This window comes from Salvelinus alpinus, chromosome 31 (assembly GCF_045679555.1).
Source record: "Salvelinus alpinus chromosome 31, SLU_Salpinus.1, whole genome shotgun sequence".
Classification (NCBI taxonomy): domain Eukaryota; kingdom Metazoa; phylum Chordata; class Actinopteri; order Salmoniformes; family Salmonidae; genus Salvelinus; species Salvelinus alpinus.
This window is the reverse complement of record NC_092116.1, coordinates 31448306-31460756: the sequence shown is the minus strand read 5'-3', so window position 1 is coordinate 31460756 and position 12451 is coordinate 31448306. Positions and strand designations below refer to the sequence as shown.

The 12451-nt window shown below is 45.7% G+C and overlaps 1 protein-coding gene across 3 annotated transcripts in view; it reads right to left on the bottom strand.

The window, feature by feature from the left end:
* exoc6b (exocyst complex component 6B) overlaps positions 1-12451 on the bottom strand; it is a 209576-nt gene that overhangs the window by 41970 nt on the left and 155155 nt on the right. For all 3 annotated transcript variants that reach the window (XM_071379107.1, XM_071379109.1, XM_071379108.1), the window contains one exon: positions 11376-11449. In XM_071379107.1, coding sequence (XP_071235208.1) covers positions 11376-11449 — 74 coding nt within the window. The remainder of the gene's footprint in view (positions 1-11375; positions 11450-12451) is intronic.

The window sequence follows — 12451 nt, the reverse complement described above, 5'->3', positions numbered from 1 at the left end:
TGACATACAGCTGGAACCACAGACCACACTACTGCCTGACATACAGCTGGAACCACAGACCACACTACTGCCTGACATACAGCTGGAACCACAGACCACACTACTGCCTGACATACAGCTGGAACCACAGACCACACTACTGCCTGACATACAGCTGGAACCACAGACCACACTACTGCCTGACATACAGCTGGAACCACAGACCACACTACTGCCTGACATACAGCTGGAACCACAGACCACACTACTGCCTGACATACAGCTGGAACCACAGACCACACTACTGCCTGACATACAGCTGGAACCACAGACCACACTACTGCCTGACATACAGCTGGAACCACAGACCACACTACTGCCTGACATACAGCTGGAACCACAGACCACACTACTGCCTGACATACAGCTGGAACCACAGACCACACTACTGCCTGACATACAGCTGGAACCACAGACCACACTACTGCCTGACATACAGCTGGAACCACAGACCACACTACTGCCTGACATACAGCTGGAACCACAGACCACACTACTGCCTGACATACAGCTGGAACCACAGACCACACTACTGCCTGACATACAGCTGGAACCACAGACCACACTACTGCCTGACATACAGCTGGAACCACAGACCACACTACTGCCTGACATACAGCTGGAACCACAGACCACACTACTGCCTGACATACAGCTGGAACCACAGACCACACTACTGCCTGACATACAGCTGGAACCACAGACCACACTACTGCCTGACATACAGCTGGAACCACAGACCACACTACTGCCTGACATACAGCTGGAACCACAGACCACACTACTGCCTGACATACAGCTGGAACCACAGACCACACTACTGCCTGACATACAGCTGGAACCACAGACCACACTACTGCCTGACATACAGCTGGAACCACAGACCACACTACTGCCTGACATACAGCTGGAACCACAGACCACACTACTGCCTGACATACAGCTGGAACCACAGACCACACTACTGCCTGACATACAGCTGGAACCACAGACCACACTACTGCCTGACATACAGCTGGAACCACAGACCACACTACTGCCTGACATACAGCTGGAACCACAGACCACACTACTGCCTGACATACAGCTGGAACCACAGACCACACTACTGCCTGACATACAGCTGGAACCACAGACCACACTACTGCCTGACATACAGCTGGAACCACAGACCACACTACTGCCTGACATACAGCTGGAACCACAGACCACACTACTGCCTGACATACAGCTGGAACCACAGACCACACTACTGCCTGACATACAGCTGGAACCACAGACCACACTACTGCCTGACATACAGCTGGAACCACAGACCACACTACTGCCTGACATACAGCTGGAACCACAGACCACACTACTGCCTGACATACAGCTGGAACCACAGACCACACTACTGCCTGACATACAGCTGGAACCACAGACCACACTACTGCCTGACATACAGCTGGAACCACAGACCACACTACTGCCTGACATACAGCTGGAACCACAGACCACACTACTGCCTGACATACAGCTGGAACCACAGACCACACTACTGCCTGACATACAGCTGGAACCACAGACCACACTACTGCCTGACATACAGCTGGAACCACAGACCACACTACTGCCTGACATACAGCTGGAACCACAGACCACACTACTGCCTGACATACAGCTGGAACCACAGACCACACTACTGCCTGACATACAGCTGGAACCACAGACCACACTACTGCCTGACATACAGCTGGAACCACAGACCACACTACTGCCTGACATACAGCTGGAACCACAGACCACACTACTGCCTGACATACAGCTGGAACCACAGACCACACTACTGCCTGACATACAGCTGGAACCACAGACCACACTACTGCCTGACATACAGCTGGAACCACAGACCACACTACTGCCTGACATACAGCTGGAACCACAGACCACACTACTGCCTGACATACAGCTGGAACCACAGACCACACTACTGCCTGGCATACAGCTGGAACCACAGACCACACTACTGCCTGACATACAGCTGGAACCACAGACCACACTACTGCCTGACATACAGCTGGAACCACAGACCACACTACTGCCTGACATACAGCTGGAACCACAGACCACACTACTGCCTGACATACAGCTGGAACCACAGACCACACTACTGCCTGACATACAGCTGGAACCACAGACCACACTACTGCCTGACATACAGCTGGAACCACAGACCACACTACTGCCTGACATACAGCTGTAACCAGGCCGTTCAACTATTGCTGTTTATTCTGTTAATCTTAGTAGTTAATGTATTTTTGACTGCTATTCCTTCTTTTTGCAACATGAACTCCCTATCAGTTAGCATGTGGAACACATGAACTCCCTATCAGTTAGCATGTGGAACACATGAACTCCCTATCAGTTAGCATGTGGAACACATGAAATCCCTATCAGTTAGCATGTGGAACACATGCAATCCCTATCAGTTAGCATGTGGAACACATGAACTCCCTATCAGTTAGCATGTGGAACACATGAAATCCCTATCAGTTAGCATGTGGTACACATGAAATCCCTATCAGTTAGCATGTGGAACACATGAAATCCCTATCAGTTAGCATGTGGAACACATGAAATCCTTATCAGTTAGCATGTGGAACACATGCAATCCCTATCAGTTAGCATGTGGAACACATGCAATCCCTATCAGTTAGCATGTGGAACACATGCAATCCCTATCAGTTAGCATGTGGAACACATGCAATCCCTATCAGTTAGCATGTGGAACACATGCAATCCCTATCAGTTAGCATGTGGAACACATGAAATCCCTATCAGTTAGCATGTGGAACACATAAAATCCCTATCAGTTAGCATGTGGAACACATGAAATCCCTATCAGTTAGCATGTGGAACACATGAAATCCCTATCAGTTAGCATGTGGAACACATGAAATCCCTATCAGTTAGCATGTGGAACACATGAAATCCCTATCAGTTAGCATGTGGAACACATGAAATCCCTATCAGTTAGCATGTGAAACACATGAAATCCCTATCAGTTAGCATGTGAAACACATGACATCCCTATCAGTTAGCATGTGAAACACATGACATCCCTATCAGTTAGCATGTGGAACACATGACATCCCTATCAGTTAGCATGTGGAACACATGACATCCCTATCAGTTAGCATGTGGAACACATGAAATCCCTATCAGTTAGCATGTGGAACACATGAAATCCCTATCAGTTAGCATGTGGAACACATGAAATCCCTATCAGTTAGCATGTGGAACACATGAAATCCCTATCAGTTAGCATGTGGAACACATGAAATCCCTATCAGTTCGCATGTGGAACACATGAAATCCCTATCAGTTAGCATGTGGAACACATGAAATCCCTATCAGTTAGCATGTGGAACACATGAAATCCCTATCAGTTAGCATGTGGAACACATGAAATCCCTATCAGTTAGCATGTGGAACACATGAAATCCCTATCAGTTAGCATGTGAAACACATGAAATCCCTATCAGTTAGCATGTGGAACACATGAAATCCCTATCAGTTAGCATGTGGAACACATGAAATCCCTATCAGTTAGCATGTGGAACACATGAAATCCCTATCAGTTAGCATGTGGAACACATGGAATCCCTATCAGTTAGCATGTGGAACACATGAAATCCCTATCAGTTAGCATGTGGAACACATGAAATCCCTATCAGTTAGCATGTGGAACACATGAACTCCCTATCAGTTAGCATGTGGAACACATGAACTCCCTATCAGTTAGCATGTGGAACACATGCAATCCCTATCAGTTAGCATGTGGAACACATGCAATCCCTATCAGTTAGCATGTGGAACACATGAACTCCCTATCAGTTAGCATGTGGAACACATGAAATCCCTATCAGTTAGCATGTGGAACACATGAAATCCCTATCAGTTAGCATGTGGAACACATGAAATCCCTATCAGTTAGCATGTGGAACACATGAAATCCCTATCAGTTAGCATGTGGTACACATGAAATCCCTATCAGTTAGCATGTGGAACACATGCAATCCCTATCAGTTAGCATGTGGAACACATGCAATCCCTATCAGTTAGCATGTGGAACACATGCAATCCCTATCAGTTAGCATGTGGAACACATGCAATCCCTATCAGTTAGCATGTGGAACACATGCAATCCCTATCAGTTAGCATGTGGAACACATGCAATCCCTATCAGTTAGCATGTGGAACACATGCAATCCCTATCAGTTAGCATGTGGAACACATGCAATCCCTATCAGTTAGCATGTGGAACACATGAAATCCCTATCAGTTAGCATGTGGAACACATGAAATCCCTATCAGTTAGCATGTGGAACACATGAAATCCCTATCAGTTAGCATGTGGAACACATGAAATCCCTATCAGTTAGCATGTGGAACACATGAAATCCCTATCAGTTAGCATGTGAAACACATGAAATCCCTATCAGTTAGCATGTGGAACACATGAAATCCCTATCAGTTAGCATGTGGAACACATGACATCCCTATCAGTTAGCATGTGGAACACATGACATCCCTATCAGTTAGCATGTGGAACACATGAAATCCCTATCAGTTAGCATGTGGAACACATGAAATCCCTATCAGTTAGCATGTGGAACACATGAAATCCCTATCAGTTAGCATGTGGAACACATGAAATCCCTATCAGTTAGCATGTGGAACACATGAAATCCCTATCAGTTAGCATGTGGAACACATGAAATCCCTATCAGTTAGCATGTGGAACACATGAAATCCCTATCAGTTAGCATGTGGAACACATGCAATCCCTATCAGTTAGCATGTGGACCACATGAAATCCCTATCAGTTAGCATGTGGAACACATGAAATCCCTATCAGTTAGCATGTGGAACACATGAAATCCCTATCAGTTAGCATGTGGAACACATGAAATCCCTATCAGTTAGCATGTGGAACACATGAAATCCCTATCAGTTAGCATGTGAAACACATGAAATCCCTATCAGTTAGCATGTGGAACACATGAAATCCCTATCAGTTAGCATGTGGAACACATGACATCCCTATCAGTTAGCATGTGGAACACATGACATCCCTATCAGTTAGCATGTGGAACACATGAAATCCCTATCAGTTAGCATGTGGAACACATAAAATCCCTATCAGTTAGCATGTGGAACACATGAAATCCCTATCAGTTAGCATGTGGAACACATGAAATCCCTATCAGTTAGCATGTGGAACACATGAAATCCCTATCAGTTAGCATGTGGAACACATGAAATCCCTATCAGTTAGCATGTGGAACACATGAAATCCCTATCAGTTAGCATGTGGAACACATGAAATCCCTATCAGTTAGCATGTGGAACACATGAAATCCCTATCAGTTAGCATGTGGAACACATGAAATCCCTATCAGTTAGCATGTGGAACACATGAAATCCCTATCAGTTAGCATGTGAAACACATGAAATCCCTATCAGTTAGCATGTGGAACACATGAAATCCCTATCAGTTAGCATGTGAAACACATGAAATCCCTATCAGTTAGCATGTGGAACACATGAAATCCCTATCAGTTAGCATGTGGAACACATGAAATCCCTATCAGTTAGCATGTGGAACACATGAAATCCCTATCAGTTAGCATGTGGAACACATGAAATCCCTATCAGTTAGCATGTGGAACACATGAAATCCCTATCAGTTAGCATGTGGAACACATGAAATCCCTATCAGTTAGCATGTGGAACACATGAAATCCCTATCAGTTAGCATGTGGAACACATGAAATCCCTATCAGTTAGCATGTGGAACACATGAAATCCCTATCAGTTAGCATGTGCAACACATGAAATCCCTATCAGTTAGCATGTGGAACACATGAAATCCCTATCAGTTAGCATGTAGAACACATGAAATCCCTATCAGTTAGCATGTGGAACACATGAAATCCCTATCAGTTAGCATGTGGAACACATGAAATCCCTATCAGTTAGCATGTGGAACACATGAAATCCCTATCAGTTAGCATGTGGAACACATGGGATCCTATCAGTTAGCATGTGGAACACATGAAATCCCTATCAGTTAGCATGTGGAACACATGAAATCCCTATCAGTTAGCATGTGAAACACATGAAATCCCTATCAGTTAGCATGTGGAACACATGAAATCCCTATCAGTTAGCATGTGGAACATTCAGGGCCTAAACTCATCAACCTTTGGACTGAAGAGTTTAGCAACGTAGTTAAAAACAAATCTTAAAAGATGTTGACATCGTCATTCTGCAGGAGACATGGTGTAAGGCTGATGTTGTCACTCACTGTCCCACAGGCTACAGAGAGGTCAGTGTGATGTCACTGTCCCACAGGCTACAGAGAGGTCAGTGTGATGTCACTGTCCCACAGGCTACAGAGAGGTCATTGTGATGTCACTGTCCCACAGGCTACAGAGAGGTCATTGTGATGTCACTGTCCCACAGGCTACAGAGAGGTCAGTGTGATGTCACTGTCCCACAGGCTACAGAGAGGTCATTGTGATGTCACTGTCCCACAGGCTACAGAGAGGTTCTTGTGATGTCACAGGCTACAGAGAGGTCACTGTGATGTCACAGGCTACAGAGAGATCACTGTGATGTCACTGTCCCACAGGCTACAGAGAGGTCATTGTGATGTCACTGTCCCACAGGCTACAGAGAGGTCATTGTGATGTCACTGTCCCACAGACTACAGAGAGGTCATTGTGATGTCACTGTCCCACAGACTACAGAGAGGTCATTGTGATGTCACTGTCCCACAGGCTACAGAGAGGTCATCATGCTGTCACTGCCCCACAGGCTACAGAGAGGTCATTGTGATGTCACTGTCCCACAGACTACAGAGAGGTCATTGTGATGTCACTGTCCCACAGACTACAGAGAGGTCATTGTGATGTCACTGTCCCACAGACTACAGAGAGGTCATTGTGATGTCACTGTCCCACAGGCTACAGAGAGGTCATTGTGCTGTCACTGTCCCACAGGCTACAGAGAGGTCATTGTGCTGTCACTGTCCCACAGGCTACAGAGAGGTCATTGTGCTGTCACTGTCCCACAGGCTACAGAGAGGTCATCATGCTGTCACTGTCCCACAGGCTACAGAGAGGTCATTGTGATGTCACTGTCCCACAGGCTACAGAGAGGTCAGTGTGATGTCACTGTCCCACAGGCTACAGAGAGGTCATTGTGATGTCACTGTCCCACAGGCTACAGAGAGGTCATCATGCTGTCACTGTCCCACAGGCTACAGAGAGGTCATTGTGATGTCACTGTCCCACAGGCTACAGAGAGGTCATCATGCTGTCACTGTCCCACAGGCTACAGAGAGGTCATTGTGATGTCACTGTCCCACAGGCTACAGAGAGGTCAGTGTGATGTCACTGTCCCACAGGCAACAGAGAGGTCATCATGCTGTCACTGTCCCACAGGCTACAGAGAGGTCATCGTGCTGTCACTGTCCCACAGGTTACAGAGAGGTCATTGTGATGTCACTGTCCCACAGGCTACAGAGAGGTCATCATGCTGTCACTGTCCCACAGGCTACAGAGAGGTCATTGTGCTGTCACTGCCCCACAGGCTACAGAGAGGTCATTGTGCTGTCACTGTCCCACAGGCTACAGAGAGGTCATTGTGCTGTCACTGTCCCACAGGCTACAGAGAGGTCATCATGCTGTCACTGTCCCACAGGCTACAGAGAGGTCATTGTGCTGTCACTGCCCCACAGGCTACAGAGAGGTCATTGTGCTGTCACTGTCCCACAGGCTACAGAGAGGTCATTGTGCTGTCACTGTCCCACAGGCTACAGAGAGGTCATCATGCTGTCACTGCCCCACAGGCTACAGAGAGGTCATTGTGCTGTCACTGTCCCACAGGCTACAGAGAGGTCATCATGCTGTCACTGCCCCACAGGCTACAGAGAGGTCATTGTGATGTCACTGTCCCACAGGCTACAGAGAGGTCATTGTGCTGTCACTGTCCCACAGGCTACAGAGAGGTCATTGTGCTGTCACTGCCCCACAGGCTACAGAGAGGTCATTGTGCTGTCACTGTCCCACAGGCTACAGAGAGGTCATTGTGCTGTCACTGTCCCACAGGCTACAGAGAGGTCATTGTGCTGTCACTGTCCCACAGGCTACAGAGAGGTCATTGTGCTGTCACTGCCCCACAGGCTACAGAGAGGTCATTGTGCTGTCACTGTCCCACAGGCTACAGAGAGGTCATTGTGCTGTCACTGTCCCACAGGCTACAGAGAGGTCATTGTGCTGTCACTGTCCCACAGGCTACAGAGAGGTCATTGTGCTGTCACTGCCCCACAGGCTACAGAGAGGTCATTGTGCTGTCACTGTCCCACAGGCTACAGAGAGGTCATCATGCTGTCACTGTCCCACAGGCTACAGAGAGGTCATTGTGCTGTCACTGTCCCACAGGCTACAGAGAGGTCATCATGCTGTCACTGTCCCACAGACTACAGAGAGGTCATTGTGCTGTCACTGCCCCACAGGCTACAGAGAGGTCATTGTGATGTCACTGTCCCACAGGCTACAGAGAGGTCATTGTGCTGTCACTGTCCCACAGGCTACAGAGAGGTCATCATGCTGTCACTGCCCCACAGGCTACAGAGAGGTCATTGTGATGTCACTGTCCCACAGGCTACAGAGAGGTCATTGTGCTGTCACTGTCCCACAGGCTACAGAGAGGTCATTGTGCTGTCACTGTCCCACAGGCTACAGAGAGGTCATTGTGCTGTCACTGTCCCACAGGCTACAGAGAGGTCATTGTGCTGTCACTGTCCCACAGGTTACAGAGAGGTCATTGTGATGTCACTGTCCCACAGGCTACAGAGAGGTCATTGTGCTGTCACTGTCCCACAGGTTACAGAGAGGTCATCATGCTGTCACTGTCCCACAGGCTACAGAGAGGTCATTGTGCTGTCACTGTCCCACAGGCTACAGAGAGGTCATCATGCTGTCACTGTCCCACAGGCTACAGAGAGGTCATCATGCTGTCACTGTCCCACAGGCTACAGAGAGGTCATTGTGCTGTCACTGCCCCACAGGCTACAGAGAGGTCATCATGCTGTCACTGTCCCACAGGCTACAGAGAGGTCATCATGCTGTCACTGTCCCACAGGCTACAGAGAGGTCATTGTGCTGTCACAGAAACACAGCTCTGTCAATAGAGGCAGGGACTCTGGAGGACTGATCATTTGGTACAAATCCCAACTACAACATCTAGTTGATCCCCTCAAAATTGGGAAATATCACATTTTGGTTAAAACTGAAAGAATATATTGTTGTTATTGTTCATTTGCGCAATATATATCCCCCCCTTCAGAATCCCCATATTACTAAGAGGAGATACCATTCAATTTGATGCAAATGCAGAATGCCAAATTCATGAGAAGTTGAATGGATAAAAAATATATATATATATATATATATATAAAGCTATAAATAAGAAACTTCAGGTCTTCAAAGTTAAAAAAGCATTTTAGAATAAGGCTGTAACGTAACAACCTGATACGGACCTGATAACATCCTAAATGAGATGCTCAAACTCACTCGTGCAAAAATGTCAATTGGCTTTACATTTGCAAACATTTCTAAAAACCTGTTTTCGCTTTGTCATTGTGGGGTATTGTGATGTCATTATGGGGTATTGTGATGTCATTATGGGGTATTGTGATGTCATTGTGGGGTATTGTGATGTCATTGTGGGGTATTGTGATGTCATTATGGGGTATTGTGTGTAGATTGCTGAAGACGATTTTTTATTTAATTAATCCATTTTAGAATAAGGCTGTAACGTAACAAAATGTGGAAAAAGTCTGAATACCTTCCGAAGGCACTCGAGAGAGAGAGAGAGAGAGAGAGAGAGAGAGAGATGCTCTAGAACAGCAGAGAGATTTATAGAGAGAGATGCTCTAGAACAGCAGAGAGATTTATAGAGAGAGATGCTCTAGAACAGCAGAGAGATTCATATATAGATGCTCTAGAACAGCAGAGATATATATATATAGATGCTCTAGAACAGCAGAGAGATATAGAGAGATGCTCTAGAACAGCAGAGAGATATATAGAGAGAGATGCTCTAGAACAGCAGAGAGATTTATAGAGAGATGCTCTAGAACAGCAGAGAGATTTATAGAGAGATGCTCTAGAACAGCAGAGAGATTTATAGAGATATGCTCTAGAACAGCAGAGAGATTTATAGAGAGATGCTCTAGAACAGCAGAGATTTATAGAGAGATGCTCTAGAACAGCAGAGAGATTTATAGAGAGATGCTCTAGAACAGCAGAGATTTATAGAGAGATGCTCTAGAACAGCAGAGATTTATAGAGAGATGCTCTAGAACAGCAGAGAGATTTATAGAGAGAGATGCTCTAGAACAGCAGAGAGATTTATAGAGAGATGCTCTAGAACAGCAGAGATTTATAGAGAGATGCTCTAGAACAGCAGAGAGATTTATAGAGAGAGATGCTCTTGAACAGCAGATATATTTATAGAGAGATGCTCTAGAACAGCAGAGATTTATAGAGAGAGATGCTCTAGAACAGCAGAGATATATATATAGAGATGCTCTAGAACAGCAGAGAGATTTATAGAGAGAGATGCTCTAGAACAGCAGAGAGATTTATAGAGAGAGATGCTCTAGAACAGCAGAGAGATTTATAGAGAGATGCTCTAGAACAGCAGAAATATATATATATATAGATGCTCTAGAACAGCAGAGAGATATATATAGAGATGCTCTAGAACAGCAGAGATATATATATATAGATGCTCTAGAACAGCAGAGAGATTTATAGAGAGAGATGCTCTAGAACAGCAGAGAGATATATATAGAGATGCTCTAGAACAGCAGAGATATATATATAGATGCTCTAGAACAGCAGAGAGATAGAGATATTCTTGAACAGCAGAGAGATTTATAGAGAGAGATGCTCTAGAACAGCAGAGAGATATATATAGAGATGCTCTAGAACAGCAGAGATATATATATAGATGCTCTAGAACAGCAGAGAGATAGAGATGCTCTAGAACAGCAGAGAGATTTATAGAGAGAGATGCTCTATAACAGCAGAGAGATTTATAGAGAGATGCTCTAGAACAGCAGAGAGATTTATAGAGAGAGATGCTCTAGAACAGCAGAGAGATTTATAGAGAGATGCTCTAGAACAGCAGAGAGATTTATAGAGAGAGAGAAAAGAGAGAGGCCAGTAGAAAAGAGAGAGGGAGTGCTATAATAAAGAAAAACAAAGACTTACTTGTCTCAAATCAGAGAAGGCGAGCAGCAGCGTGTCTCCTTGGAAGCCGGGTACCGGCCCCGCTCTGGCAAACCCTGTGGGAACGACAGAACCAATGAATAAAGGAGAGGGGGGGGGGGGGGGGAGGCGAGAAAGAGAGAGAAATGAAAGAATGGACAGAATTCAGCATGCTCCGGGAGATTGACAGACAGATGACAGGAGAGGGGGAATGGGGTCCTCCTTGTTGGAGAGTAAGGTCTTCCAGGGCTGGTATTCACAAAGCGTCTGAGTAGGAGTACTGATCTAGGATCAGTTTGGCCTTTCAGATCATAATGAATCCGATTACATGGACAGAGGGGAACCTGATCCTAGAGCATAATGAATATGACTACATGGAGAGGGGAACCTGATCCTAGATCATAATGAATATGACTACATGGAGAGGGGAACCTGATCCTAGATCATAATGAATATGACTACATGGACAGAGGGGAACCTGATCCTAGATCATAATGAATATGACTACATGGACAGAGGGGAACCTGATCCTAGACTATATGGACAGAGGGGAACCTGATCCTAGATCATAATGAATCAGATTACATGGACAGAGGGGAACCTGATCCTAGATCATAATGAAAATGACTACATGGACAGAGGGGAACCTGATCCTAGAATACATGGACAGAGGGGAACCTGATCCTATATCATAATGAATCAGATTACATGGAGAGGGGAACCTGATCCTAGATCATAATGAATATGACTACATGGACAGAGGGGAACCTGATCCTAGATCATAATGAATATGACTACATGGACAGAGGGGAACCTGATCCTAGATCATAATGAAAATGACCACATGGACAGAGGGGAACCTGATCCTAGACTACATGGACAGAGGGGAACCTGATCCTAGATCATAATGAATATGACTACATGGGCAGAGGGGAACCTGATCCTAGATAATAATGAATATGACTACATGGACAGAGGGGAACCTGATCCTAGATCATAATGAATATGACTACATGGACAGAGGGGAACCTGATCCTAGATCATAATGAATATGACTACATGGACAGAGGGGAATCTGA